Source organism: Mercenaria mercenaria, chromosome 8 (genome assembly GCF_021730395.1).
Source record: "Mercenaria mercenaria strain notata chromosome 8, MADL_Memer_1, whole genome shotgun sequence".
In the NCBI taxonomy this organism is placed as follows: domain Eukaryota; kingdom Metazoa; phylum Mollusca; class Bivalvia; order Venerida; family Veneridae; genus Mercenaria; species Mercenaria mercenaria.
Genome location: NC_069368.1, coordinates 83,187,899 through 83,203,658, shown reverse-complemented (window position 1 = coordinate 83,203,658; position 15,760 = coordinate 83,187,899). Strand labels below are relative to the sequence as shown.

General features: G+C 34.5%; 1 protein-coding gene across 1 annotated transcript in view; it reads left to right on the top strand.

The window, feature by feature from the left end:
- LOC123523246 (keratin, type II cytoskeletal 1-like) overlaps nt 1-13,849 on the top strand; it is a 54,698-nt gene extending 40,849 nt beyond the window's left edge. The window contains exon 2 of the mRNA XM_053549211.1: nt 13,600-13,849. Within this exon, the coding sequence (XP_053405186.1) occupies nt 13,600-13,849 (250 nt within the window). The remainder of the gene's footprint in view (nt 1-13,599) is intronic.
- Nucleotides 13,850-15,760: the final 1,911 nt, after the last annotated feature.

Below are 15,760 nucleotides of genomic sequence, written 5' to 3'. Positions count from 1 at the left end.
ATGATTATAGTTTGACATATTGCCTTTAATATTTGATCGAGACCCCACCCCCTACGCACACACACTGCATACTGTATACCGCAATATTTTTGCATCCGTGACACGGCACTTTAAGACTGTTGTTTTGATAGTTGATAAATCCTAGCTAAAAGAGGAAGCGTAGATCAAAGGACCAGAAAATATAACAACACTGCATGAGAATTCATTCAATACTGACACAACATGATAATGGTTTAAGAAATTTGGTCCACATATCAACATGCCTTTCCTCTGTAAATCAGCTATGATATTCAGTCTTAGTGAATATTGTGTTTACAATGTGTTTAATATTGTCTTTATATAAAGAAATGGAAAACAGTGGAACAATATTATATTTACATGTAAAATTGGCAGAATATATAAATGGTCATTTTCAATGAGTTTCTTGCACTTAAAGGGCTATTGCCAATATCTTGTTGATTTGTATTGTGAGACACATTTCGTAATGTAGGAGTTCATAATATGTCACATTAACTAAAAAGCCAAAATGCAACCAGCTTGGTTCTTTGTGTGAACAGAAATTTTCTTTTCGTCTCTTTTTCTTCATTTGAGGACTCTTTTCATTTTTGACGACAGTGGATTATGAAAATATACCAGTTGAATAACCAGTTCTGATTGGTCACTTTTCAATAAGCTAATTTCCTATTAATTATGTGTTTCGTTGCCAGCTGCAAATTTGTAGTCAAAGGAGAAGCTGGAAGTCAATCACTTTGAATTGTTTAGAGTTGGAGATAGGTTTAACCGTAAAATTTAATAATTATACCATCTCAACAATTCAAATGGGCATAAATATCAACGAAATCAATGGATGTTCAGTTAGTAAAACATCTGACGGAGAATCTTGGCAGCCATTTTGAATTTGGAAAACTGTCAGTCAAGCTATATCTAGTGTTCAAGTGAAATAAGGGCTCTATATCTCATGTTTATGAACTTTATTCAATAAGATTTTCAATGAAAGATGAAATGTTGGCAAAATATTTTAGATATTTTGAAAATCTAAGTTTTTGGCTAAATTATGTCGGCCATCTTGAATTGTGTCGGCCATTTTGAATATAGGCTTTCAAAATCTTAAATTTTCAAAATGTTGATATAAATATTTCATTATCAAAACCCATTCTGCTTACTGCCAACATAAAATATTACTTAATGATCATTTTAATCAAGTTTAAGAAAATTGGCGGCCATCTTGGCGGCCATTTTGAATTTCAGACGCCATGTTGATTTTGACGCTGGGGTCTCGATCAATAATTTAGCGTATGGTTTCAAACAATCAACATGCAAAGTGATTTGCTTGTAGAATAATCTGAACGATTTTTTGTATTATCACTCTAACTATAGGCAACTCTAGAACATTCTTATTGTACATGATTGCATTGACTGAAAACAGCTAAACCCTACTGTCTCCGTCTTCTTTTTCAGTATTCTCCGAACGATTATTCATACTTATCGTTCGAAAATCAAAACAGCTGCTTTTCTGACATTTACAAAACATAAAATAGAAAAAAATGGAAAATTACAGGTCGCCCAACACAGCATAAATGAAAATGTTTCAGACTCGGTTTCATTAAACCTGTTCATGGACGGTAGCTGCCGTCCACGCCCTCTAGCGGAGGGTTAAACAGAACTCAACATCTGTACATGTTACAAGTACATAATATACAATTTAGAGACATCCGTAGATGTATTCATACGGCGGTGTACATGGAATCTTCAATTATTCACAGTGCAATTCAACGAAAAGCGGCATATGGCCCCAAGTTAAAAAGCAGTTGTACATATTAACATTTTATGACTCAACAGCAATGCGTCCTCAAACTACATACAGTACAACCTCTCCAGAGCAGCACCAAAATTTCCCTTAGCTGAAATATATTATCAAATTTACCTCTCCAGAACAATAACCTCTACATAACAGTCAATATTTGTATCTACCAAAGGGTGTTGCTCTACACAGCACTGTATCCATAATTCCATTTGTTTCACAGCACGTATAGAAACTGGTGTTGCTCTCTCTTTTAATCATTTAGCAGACAGGCATATAGTACGTGTGAACTATGTCAAGTCCGTACGAGGTTATTTCCTTAAGGCTTTTATCTTCTTATAGACTTATATGCTTTTATGTCTAACAATATGTTTCAGGGTTATGTAGATCGTAAGAAAGCTTTGTCGGACACATTCCTTGTAAGAAAAAAAGCGAATTAGAAAATCATAGCTATGCTGCTATGAATAAAAGGTCATAATTGTTTTATCAAATTATTGCCTGTTGTCTAAGATATATATTGTAAAAGAACATGTAGATAACATATTAAGTGTTCCTGTCTTAAGAACAGTTATATAATTTCAGAGTATGAAAGATATATCTTTTTATCTTACTTAAAATGAAAACTTGAAATAACCTGACACCACTGGCGCCAGACCAGAAAGAAAATGCCTCTGTACATGTTATACCCTACCCCGAGGTATTCTATATGAACCATGGTCATGAAGGGGAAACTATACTAACCCGTTTCAATTGTACATTTCTCAGCTTAAACGCGCAGTTCGGTGAATGGGTACCTAGTATATTGAACAAGCGATAAATTATCTTCCATCGTGCACCAGTCACATTGTCTCAGTATTCCATATTGCTGAGATTATCAACATATTTTATGCTTTCGTCAACGTTACAGAAAAAACTTGCGTGACCTTCCCTAATGAACATCCGGTCTAGAGGCCACGGCAGTGTGCACATATATGGCGAAATGTAAACAAACAAAATCAGAATTTAAAAAAAATCACAATTTTACACTAAAACTCGAAATGATGAATGAAATTTATCTTGTATATGATCTTTTATTCATTTTGCACATTTATGCTGCATTTTCAAATTTTATCGAACACGTGTAGTAAAATGACGATTGACATACATTTTCACAACAGCCAATCAGAATGGTTTTGTAATCTAGAACGGAACTTCACCAGGGAAGTTCAAGCAAGTTTTTTTGTGTAACGTTGAAATAACTATAAACTACGCGTAATTTTTCTAAGATAAGATGTATTGAAGAAATGTGACCGGTACACAATGGAAGATGACCACTTGTTTGATATCCATAGTACCCATTCACCGAATTGCGTGTTTACGTTGAGAAATGTACGATTGTAACGGGTTAGTATATTTTCCCCTTCATGACTATGGTTCTTATAGAATACCTAGGGGTAGGGTATAACATGAACAGAGGCATTTTCTTTCTGGTCTGGCGCCAATGACTGACACATGCTTGTACAAATCGTTTCATATGCATAATAAAAACAAAATAAAAGTAACAGTTCAGTATTAATTTCATTTTATGTTTTTCCGTGCACAGATAACCTGGAGAATAAAAGTTTTAGTACAGGAAATTTATAAAATAAGAAACTTTGTGAAAGGTTTGTGTTTACCGTTGATATCATCTCTATTCAAAAAATCTTTTCTCGAAACGCTTTATGCTATTCAATTAATATAGACATTTTCTTTATGTCGTCCATTTATGTATATGCTAGGGTAAATTGTTAGAACAGGTTAGATGGATTAAATGACCACCAATACATGTAGCTGTCCAGTCACGCTGAAACTCGTTGGACTAATATTAGTCTTAGTCCGTCTAGCACTGGTTTTGGGAAAACTGTCAGTCAGCCAGCGCTTTTGAACGTTTATTTTATAGATGAAAAGAGCGCTTTAAAAATCTGATAAATAATAATAATAATGATAACCATAAGGGAAATCTTCGAACATACGTCTGAATGAATGAAATCTATTCATAGTGCAAGTCATAGTGACGTAAAATTATCTTATTAATACTTTATTAGGCATCTTCAAGGAATTCAACACATCTTGATAGCAATTAATTTAGTTTCGAAACGACAAGCTAAAATGCTCGTGATATTAATAAACTGTCTTATAAATCCAGTTAAATCCATCTCCGAACAATAAAAATGTTATGTGAAATCGAAAGTACTGTTTAGCTCTTATAGATTTATTATTGTGTACCTATGCCTTAAAAGTGTGTTATTGAACTAATAAACATGTTTGGCGTTTAATTACATTTCATCGTACATAAATAGAAATAGGTTTTTAGACATGTAACACTACTTAATCCAAGATATTGTTTATTCGTTTTTGTTTAATTTCAGTAACAACAGCCACAATCAAAGAACGCAACAACCTAATCATCGCTAAAATTAAATACTGAATAATATGAAAGCAAAGCGTAAGGGACAGTGACAAACTAACAAATGACATATGACTGATTACAGCAGGTCGCAATCTACCTATTAGTAAGTCAACTGTGGGGATTTTAAATACTCACACCAAGCATCAGGTCTATCAGAAAAGACTTCCAGTACTATAATGTTAAATATTTGTCATATGTACCGCCAGAGTCAACACAAATGCTACCAAACACATTTATTGCCTCTTCAAAATTATGTTGTAAACACAGATGTTAGTCCACCAGTCTGTCCGGTATATATTTTAGTCAGGCCGCAATAACCGCCAAAGCAGAAACTCTTGCATTGCATAAAAACGTAATATTGTGTTATATGGCAATACAAAAACGAGGAAAGTGCAATAACCATAACTACATTGTGTACTTATTTTATTCAAATCTTATCATGACAAAATATTTCATCTCTTGAAGGAGCATTAAACGAGGGCAGTGACACATAAATAGTACTAAAGTTTTCATTTTAAGTCCCTCTCCTGATCGAAAAACGTTTGGCCGCTTGTCATATTATAAAAGCATCTTTGTTTAAAGTTCGTATAGATAAATTAAACGTCAAACCATTGACTGGATTGATTTCTAACCTACTTAAAGAATCACATAATGATTGTTTATCCCTAATTCAAGCTATTTACGTCTTGCGTCTTGCCTTACCTGCATAAAAGCCCACGTAAAAATATCCAATTAATGCATAAGAAAACTCGTAATTTAACACATATTTAGGTCAGTAATATTTCTTAAGACTTAATAATTACAAGTCCCTTTTTGTCAGGATCTATGATTGATCTATCTGATTTACTGCTTTGAAAAAGAATCCCAGGAAGAATGCCACATTTCTCGCATCTAATTTAAGTGAATCTTCATTTTACTACATGAAGCAGAATCGCAACAGAAAGGTAAAAATATATTCTCTGTAGACATGTGACAAATGAAAATGATTTACGTCAGGTTTTGGAATGTAGTGTTCCGGAAAATAATTTGTATTCTCAGGTGAACAAATTGTTAACGCAGAATTGTTTATATATTGTTTTGAAAGAACTTTCTCTGGTAATACAGGTGGACGTTATCTCTGCAAATATATCACGCTGTCTGTATGATATTCTTGATACGGATTATTATCTTTTTTGTGCTGATATAATGGATATTAGAATTCCCGGGAGCTCCAGTTAAATAAAATGAACACGTTTGTTTTCATCAACTTCATCTTTCTCTTAAAGTAAATAATACAAACATTTTTGACAAAAGAGATGCCTTTTAGGGTAGTGTTGTATATTTTCCCATTCGAATGGTGGGTATAAATTACACTCGCATGTAACGTTTTTCAAGTGGTTTGGTAATTAACTTAGTTTCAAATAGATTTAAACGGTCTCCAGTGTATCTGATTTTTGCAGTAACTTTGCCGAATTTGGCAGTGTTCACTAGCGCCTTTTTAATATTAGTAAAATCTGATGTTAATATATATTGTGTGTAATGTTTGTGTTTCTTATCGTGAACGCATCCTTGCATGTACTACTGTGAGTTCTGTGATATCTCTGGATGGGGTTTCAGGCGGGCGTGAGGTAATGCTGCATTCTTAGTAGAAGGCTTGGGTATTAATACTTATTGTTTCAAATAGATTTAAAGATCTTCGCCAGATTATCTTGATTTTCTGCTGGAGCAACTTTTGCGACGAGAATTAAGGTGGCAGTGTTATTAGTAACGAATTTAACTTCATTATTAGTAAAAAAAATCTGAACTGGAAATGAAATAAACTTTACTAGAAACCTGGAAACAAATTTATCAGCAAGAAAAACAAGCAAAATAGCGACAAATAGTCTTGAAATTTTTGCGTGGGGTGAGAGTAGCATGCTGCAAATCAATTTCATGTCATGTCTGTTGTCTCTTTCCGTGCATAAAATCAATATTTACGTTTAATGTGAACTATTTCGGGCTTTCAAAATCTAAAGCGGTCCATGGTAATTTCGGCTCATCTCGACGGATCGGTATTATAATAGGATTTCAAATTAAAAACAGCGAAAAAGACTGAAGCCATCTATTCCCATTGAGACTTTTTCACCTTCTTTCTGTTCAAGCAATTGCATTTGCATTGGCAATTTTAGAACCAGTTCCTTCAGTGAACTATACAGAAAGTATTTTGAACGAAAGAATTTCACGTGATCTGACAAAAGATAAAATACAGAATATGTGAATCTGACTATGTTAAAACTAGAATTACAAAGATAGACCTTTCAAAATTAAACACATTAAAGGTGGTCAATCACATTTGAGCAACATAATGCCAATTTTCAGTTTTCATGTATTCTGTTAGAAATCTATTTAAGGAACAAAAATATCCATAACATAGAATTAGATCCGTATTGCAAATATTTATTTTATTACTTTTTTATGAAATGTTATAATTACCTCTCTAGAAAATAAAAGTATTTAAAAAAGTGGACTATTTCTATCGATTTCATTATAATGTCTATAGTTTTACATTTGTATTTGATAAATATTGGGATATTTGAACTATCTGAAACAAAAAGCAAGTTTAAAATAGCGTGTAGCTTCAGACTTCTTTTTTTTTTCAGTCTTGTTGGCGCAACCGACATTAGCAAAGGGAGGTAATAATAATTTTAACAACTTACATTTCAATTGAATGTTGGCAATATAATTATATACTTGCCAAAACAAATTGAAAAATTGATTAAAATTGTGTTTATAGTCGTGTTATTCCTTAGGCAAAATTATGTTTATTTAATTTATACTTATGCTTATCTTGGTTGGGCAGCTAGAATAGGAAAATCAAATTTAAAAAAATATTTTCAGTGGAAATCTAGCGAGTATTAAGAACTCAGTGAACACAAATATGTATAAATGATCAGTTGTTAAAGGTTTTGAACAAATTCAATTGTTGACCAAAATCTGATTAACCACCTTTAAGACCAAAAGAATTAAATTATTATAGACAATCAGAGGAGGCGAAACAAAACACGATCTAGGGAGAAAAAAACGTTTAGTTCTGAATAATTAACCAATTTCAATGAACAATAAAATCGCCTAAATTGCAAATACATTAGCAAGCTGAGAACCAGCTATTGCAATATATCAACCCATAGAGACTCTTTCCAAAATGAATATTGTTTCCATTTTGTGTAACTGATCGATGGTATACCAGTATTATGTAGATCACAAATCCTTCTGTCTCACAGTCTCTTTAAGTCGCGCCGAAGACTAGCTACTTTGCAAAGGCAACATTTTCACCGGAACACTAATATTTCTGAATTCTTGACATTATTAATTAATGGGTTTGTTAGTGACCCTCCACGGAAATATATGGGGTCGGTATAATAAAGTGGAAGGGTGTGTGCGTGGGGGAGGGGGAGGGGGGTTATTTGTCGAGTCCCCAAGTTTTTCATACTGACCCCACATATCGTCCCCTTAATGCAAAAAGGTACCATGAGTACATGAATAAAGAAGGCACTTGGTGCCTTTTTGCATTAAGGGGGCGATATTTCCGTGGGTGGTCACTAACAAGCCTTATCATTGATTTGTTCCATCGGCCGCTTAATTTAACCTAGGACGACATTAAAAATCTATTGAATCTCTACGGAAATATAGCGGGTCATCACGTTATCATCTTTAAAAAAAATGAAATTACTAGAATCTTTTGGGAGGTTAAACACAATCCCATTAACATTCGGCACTGCTATCTCAAATCATGCTCTAATAATTTTATACTTTCTATGAAATTTTCAAAGAAATTTCATCTACATTATAAATTATATTATTTCTTGCAAAACCAAAAGAAAAGATCAAATGAAGAACGCAAACTCTTCAAAACGAAACAGTATAGCAGTTTATATACATAATTGATACCTGTATACCCGCACAAGAGGGAAAACCACAGAACAAGTCAATGATCAGTGGCAAACACAACAAAGGAGTTTAATAAGCTGTTGGACAAACCTCACCATTGTTTGGCGCTATGTTTTAAATCTTAGAAAAAGCATAATTAAAAGTTATCCGTGTCAGGTGAATCCTTAACGCACAAAATGGCTATAACACGCATTTTAAGTAAACAACTTAAATTCTAAAGTAGACATACATCAAAGGATCATTGAACCATATGCGCATGTACTTCGCATTCATAATTTATAATTTTCCTTCTCAATAAATGCTTCACCTCATAACATACATCACCAGTCTAAGATTTATTTCAAACAAATTTCAATTTAAAATGTGTCTTCAGATAAAGGACCGCTCCGTCATAGAAATTCTTAATTACTCATTTGTCTGATATGGAACCAATCAATTTAGCAATCGCCTACACGTATCTCTCCGTAAAGTAGAGTTTAGTAATTGAAACTGTTTTGTGTATTTTTCAGAACAAAGAGAAAATATAAATTCAATAATAAAATTTGTGCCAACGGTCATGTGATTTGCATGGTATTTGTGACGATAGTGATTAATTTAGCGATAGGGGAGATAATCACTTCTGGGCGTTTGCCAATTCAGAATGCATACAGTCCAAAAAGGGAAATGCAATTAGAAGTCATAGCAGACATCACCAACTAAATGTAATGGAAAACAGCATGTGTAGAATCAAACACATAATTGAATGTATGGCAATATGTCTTGAAGTAAATATCAAAAGAGAAAACATTTAGAACACATTAGGTCAGCTCCAAGTATTAGGATTTAGAGAAAATCCGAAGTAACTGGAAAGAAAAATATAATTTCCCGTAAAGGTATCTGTTTTCATTTATTTCCTTATTTCTCTCTTTGCGATGATGATTAAATGCAAGAGCATTTATTTATTTTGTTGGGTTTAACGTCGCACCGACACAATTATAGGTCAAATGGCGACTTTCCAGCTTTGATGGTGGAGGAAACCCCAGGTACCACTCCGACCCCAGGTGCCCCTCCGTGCATTACTTCATCACGAGCGGGCACCTGGGTAGAACCACCGACCTTCCGTAAGCCAACTGGATGGCTTCCTCACATGAAGAATGCAACGCCCCGAGTGAGGCTCGAACCCACATCGATGAGGGGCAAGTGATTTGAAGTCAGCGACCTTAACCACTCGGCCACGGAGGTCCCAAAGGCAAAAGCAAGAACCTGAAAATGGTGTTCCAGCAAATCCATTTTCTCCAGGACCCAGTTTTAAAAGACATTCAAGCAAACGGTCGATTAACTTTTAGGGTTATATTTCAACATTTTAAAAGACTTAGTTAAATTAATAAATGAAATGTATGATTTAAGGATTTTGAACACTAAAATGTCTTTACAGTTAAAGCAAAACATCATAAGGACCAGATCTCCCAGTTCGATCTTCATGTTTTGTCTGTTAAAAGTCTCTCGTTGAATAGTATGTATCACTCAAAACTCGTACAAGGGGTGCTTTTATTTTGCATTTATTTGGTATTGCTACTGTTTACAGCTGATATTTTAATACTATATAACTGTCTTATATAGAAATCATTTAGTGACGTTTTTCAATTAAAGGTTTCAATTAAACTTACTCTCTGCAATATATGACCTCTTTGTGTCGATTTGCCGTACAGTCAAACTTATGTATTCATTTTACTGTCTAACTAAACGTTTCAGACAGTTATATAATACACTAGCAATAGCCAAATACGAAAACACAAAGAAAATAATGCTCATTTTGTTACTCGCAGTATGACCACTGGGAAGGGGCAACTCTCTAATGTTGTTAAAACTTGTGGCCCAACCCTTTTGCTTTTATATATAGTTTGTATACCCATACATTTATGAAATTCTTAAATTTAGTTCGCCTTTTGTATGCATGTCTTGTAAGTTTGTATTGCCATGAGAAGAAAGCAATAAGACATGATTAAACCAAAGATTCTTATAAGATACATTGGAGGATTAGGCAATAGGTTGGAAGTGAACTGTAACGCTTGAACGAGAATAATTACCACTTTAGCTATCTTGCTAAATGAAAATGTCCCATGTCTGTTTGTCATATAAAGGGTCGTACTTTTGAATATCGTGTTTATTCGCATTAAATTTATTACGCATACAATGTACGATTTTTTCCGGTATGAAATCTTTATAGGAGATTCACTCGAGTGTCCTTTTTACGCAAAACATGCAATACCTATTTCTACTTCTACATGGTTGTCTTGTCTCTTTCTAAATGGTTTCAGCGGAGGAATTGCCACGTTAGTGTAATATATTTACAATTCTAATATGCTTGTCTCTGTTAAAACACTTTTACGATACTTTATTTCGGAATGACGTCACGTTAACGTGCGGTGACGTCAAAGTTTTTGTTGCGACCAAGAAAGAGCGTTTCTATATTTTATCTACTGTTTTAGATTAAAGGCATATTAGAATCGAAATAATAGATAGCAAAACCGTGTTTAAACACTATTCATACACTCGTATGTAACATATATAACCGCCCATCGTGCTAAAATAGCTTAAAGCACTCTTTTGCTATAAATTATTTCTTAAATAATGACGAAACAGTTGATATCAAAATAGATCCACAATTACTCATTAGAACTCGTAAATACCAGTTAAAACTCATACAGTGTCACTTATCTGAAAAGGAATGACGTATAAAACAATGTTAGGAATATGTAAATTAGAAAATTGAATAAATTTTAAAAACAATATTTACAGAAGGCTAATGGTGAAAGTTTAAATTGACCGCATTATGTGTTCCTGGATAGGTGATACTGCAAGTAACCGTTTCTGTCAATTTAACTTACAGAAGCAATCTTTCACTTGAAATTGTGAGTTTGTTAACTAGACCGGTTTCTCAGTTATATTGTCATTCATTATGTCATACAAAACACAAGACACTGAACATAACATTAATTGATAAGCTTTAAAACATTAATTAAATGACCATGATTTTATAAGACCTTTCTTACCAGCGGCTGTATTCGAAGTACGAGAGTTGTATTCTACATAATGCAATATTCACTAATTTAAAATATGTTGTTTTGGTGAAATGATATTTGCACACAGTCAATACTCATTATGTGTGAGAAATCGAAATTTGTAAAACTGTCAAAAATGTAAATGATAGTGGAAATGAGATTAATGTGAAAATACTTGATCTCGGCGTTACGGACAAATAACAGTTTTAGCTTCCTAGAAATCTTATTCCTTCTCAGTGTTTTCAATAATAGTTTTGCATTAACGATAGCGAGGGCAATGATTCTTACAAGCAAACGAGACAGATATATAATATTATGATAAAGTGTCCAGTAAATAATTCAGAAAATGTCCGAATGTGAGAAATATAAGTATCTGGAAGGACATAATTGCGGCGGTCAGTCATAATTACGTTGTTATATCTCTGATCAAGGAAACCATCAATGAATGAGATTAGAGACTTATTAAGTAATGCTTAATATCTACATAGATCATAACATGTTATAAGTCATTGTGTTTTAAATAAGTTTTCCTCTCACTCATGTGACGAAGTTGAAAGTTACTTATGGAGAACGTGTTAATACCGGTACAGAGTCGAGGAACACTGCTTTGGTTAATTGTAATACTGTTGAAAAACGGCACTCATACCCAAGCAAACAAAGGAAGACTACATGATGGCTTACCTCAAAATTATAGACATAATTTTATTACAAGTACGACTCTCTGTGCTCTATTTCAAGATCAATTGTTCGAGATAAAAACTGCAATTGACTCCACGCGCATGTTTTGGTTCAGCAATGGATTAGTTTATTTTCATGGTCTCGCCTGACAAGTTGAATTTTGGGTACCTGTGAGGTTGCTGTGCTACAAAACCGTTTAAAAACTAAATCCCATCACCAAGGGATGGTCCCTATTTTCGAATTACTTTTTGTCTCAACTGTTTCTATTTTTATATCTGTTATTTTGTATAATAAACCCCATCTTCTTAATTGATAATCTATATCTTTCTACAACAGTGTCAATTCGTAGGTAGCCTAATTTGCGTTTAGTAGCTTTGATTGTGTTTGACTTGCTCAATACTTCAAACGATTCTTTCTTTTATATATAAAATATTGCATAACCTTTGATACAATGAAAACACGATGTTTGCACAAATACAATTGTTATATCATTCAACACACTCCGTAGCATTTGTTACTTTACGTTGCTGAAAAGTGTGATTTCATTAATATTATAAAAATAGTATAAGTGTCACCAAAAATTGTCTACGGGACAGCGAGCAGTAACATGTCTCGTAGTTTATTTCTGAATGTTTTAGGCGGTTCTAATATAGTATCGTATACCGTGCAATGATTGCTGATGACACGAAACCTCGCAGAAATTCCAGTTGCGATAATCACAAAGCATGAATTATTTAGGCCCAATTAACTTTATCAGAATTTATCTGAATTAATTTTCCACTTGGAAACTTGAAAGCCTTATCGAAGTACCTAAAGATTTTGAAATCGGGATAATCAAATGTAATTTTATCAAGAAAGACCCTTTCACGATGATAAATTTGATATGATTTAAAAGCAGAAATTTAGCTATGAAAATATTTTCTTTTTTTTTTTTCATTATTTTATTAATGTATATTTGAACATTTTTATAATATGGTGGATGTACGTATGACGAAGATCGGGGAAGAACGTTACCGTCAAGCACAGTCAAGCACCCCGAGAGGTAAGCTTAGTAGTTAAATTAAAGCACTGTTGAGCCGTATATGTCACAGATCGAATATGTAACACGTCTGTGATATATTCGACCGTAAAATTGACATGTGACATATTCGTCCGGTCATTTTTGACAGTTTACACCGAAACGTATATGTCACATACGTTGTGATATAAAAATGCATGGAACTACAAATAATGCCATAGTTAAACTCATTCCAGGAAGGGGATCGGAACCTCCTCCCCTCCCCTCTCCCTCCCCACTCCCCTCCACTCCCAATATATTGCAGCTTTGGACACACTAAAATAAAGTGGTACTCGGTCTCTATACCACTGAGTCTATAAGACGAAGCATGAAATGGTAACACCGTTACCCAAGTGTTACACCGATAAAAATGTAGAGTGATGTTTTATATCCGAGGTTATTCCGAAATAAATGTATACACAGAGGATTACCGATGTTTGAGGCGCCGAATGAACACATGCCGTCTCATAGGAAAGAAACAGGCACTCCATAGAATAAATTTAGCAGCGTATTTTATTATCATGACGTCACTGTTTGGAACGGCGTGGTGATCAGTGGTATGACAAATAAATTCAAACAAAGAAATTTCAAAGGGTAGTAGTGGTTGTGGTTGTGATGGTGGTTGTGGTGGTAGTGGTAGTGGTGGTGGTGGTGGTGGTGGTGGTAGTAGTAGAAGTGGTGGTGGTAGTGGTGGTAGCAGTGGTTGTAGTAGTGGTGGTAGTGGTAGGTATAGTAGTGTTAGTGGTGGTGGTGGTGGTACTGGTAGTAGTGGTGGTGATATTGGTAGTGGTAGAAGTGATAGTGTTAGTGGTGGTTGTAGTAGTAGTAATGGTTGTGATTGTGGTAGTGGTAGAAGAGGTGGTTGTAGTGGTAGTGGTGGTGGTAGTGGTTGTTGTTTTGGTGGTAGTGGTCGTAATAGTAGTGGTAGTAGTAGTTAGTAGTAGACAGAAGATGGCATCGATCTGGTGGCGATTTATGTAGGGCATTCAGCATCGGTAGTGTCAAATGATAACCAAAATGTACTTAGAAAATGCTTCGATTTCAGTTTGAAAAAAAAAATGTGTAAGACCTTTTTGGACGTATTGTCATGCATGCTTAAACTGTAGCGGGAATCACCCAAGCCGTTTCTGTTTTACCAGTAGGTCAAAGTCATTCGTTTCAGTCCGCGGACAGGCAAGTCCATATCGACATCAGTCAAGACCTTCAGTCAGAAACCCGACTGCGCAACCGAGATTCAATGGCCCTCGGGTCATCACTTATAAACACTAACCGTTTAGCCAAGTACATTTCTAAATATCCTAACAAGGCAGATGCGAATTTATTATTAAATGGATTTTCTAAAGGTTATTGGCCAAATTACACGGGTTCAAGATTACCTTCCCGTGCAAAAAATTAAAATCAGCTTATCTTTTACCAGAAGAATTACAAACAAAAGTAGAATTAGGAAGAATAGCTGGTCCTTTCAGTTCACCGCCTTTTCAAAATCTTAAAATTTCACCTATAGGTCTAGTCTATTTGACGGAGGTTGGCGTTTAATACAGCATTTATCTTACCATAAAGACAGTAGTTTAAATGATGGTATAGATGATAAATATTGTTCAGTAAAATATACCTCTTGACAAAGGTGCAAATATGATATTTACATAAAGAAGAGGGGCAAAGATAGCAAAACGTGATATCAAGTCGGCTTTTCCATTTCCATTTACTCGGTATGAAGGTTGACAAAAGCTATTATTTCGACCGAATGCTACCCATGGGTTGTGCTCGGTCTTGTAGTTTATTTGAAACAGTTTCTTCTTTCTTGTACTGGCTAACAGAGTATTTGACAGGTATCAACTCACTTTATCATTATCTTGACGCCTGAGAATGGGTCATCAGGCCATTGTATGCTACTTATAGACTGTTTTGGACGTGTTTACCCAGAATTAGGTGTACCCATTGCACATGAGAAGTCCGTAGGTCCTACTACAGTGTTAACATTTTTAGGACTTTATATTGATACGGTAGCTATGACGATAAGGGTCCCGGCTGGAAAAATTCAGGAGCTAACCATATTGTTGCGTCAACTGTTATGGAAGACGAAAATTTCATTATTACAACTGCAATCTCTGGTTGGGAAGCTTAATTTCTTCAGTCGTTTTATAATTCTCATTTGCCAGTTATTTTATGAACGTCACGGTCGAATTCTTTAGGACAAATCGAGTACGACTTTATACTGTGATAAATTATATTTCGGCCGTCTGTTGCAATTGGGATTTTTTTCTCCACTAATAGGAACAATTTATACAGATTCTTAATCATTTTTATATCAGATCGTTATATTTTGCTCTGCTTATTTCCAATAAGGGATTAATCAGGAGCATGTATTTTATCCTACAGTTAAGTCGTAATCTGATTGAAAAGAAATATTGCCAGTTGCCACGTTACAATGTGTTGTGCTTAACTTCCCAGAACATGCTGTTCTTGAAATCAAATTATGAATATCTTTCTTAAACAAACTTTAGCGCGAGAGATCTAGCTGTATCCTACTTATGCTTTATTATGAAGAAATTAATCACGGTGCCTATACCACGCGACTTTTATGGCTACGTGTGGGTATAAAAAACATAAACAGCCGTCGATTCAGGTAACATGTTTCAGGATAACTTTCTTAATCCTGTACTAATTTTATTCAAATAGAGACGAGGGCCCGGCCATAAGAAAGATACAATCACGGCCCATCAGTTTGAGAAGAATAAATTCGTATTTTTGTCGAAAAGTGCAACCGCGCATTCTTCTGTCAGATAGTCGACGTGCTATGTGTGGGTGCATTCTGTTAAAACCGTTTATAAAACTCTTAAAAATGCGTT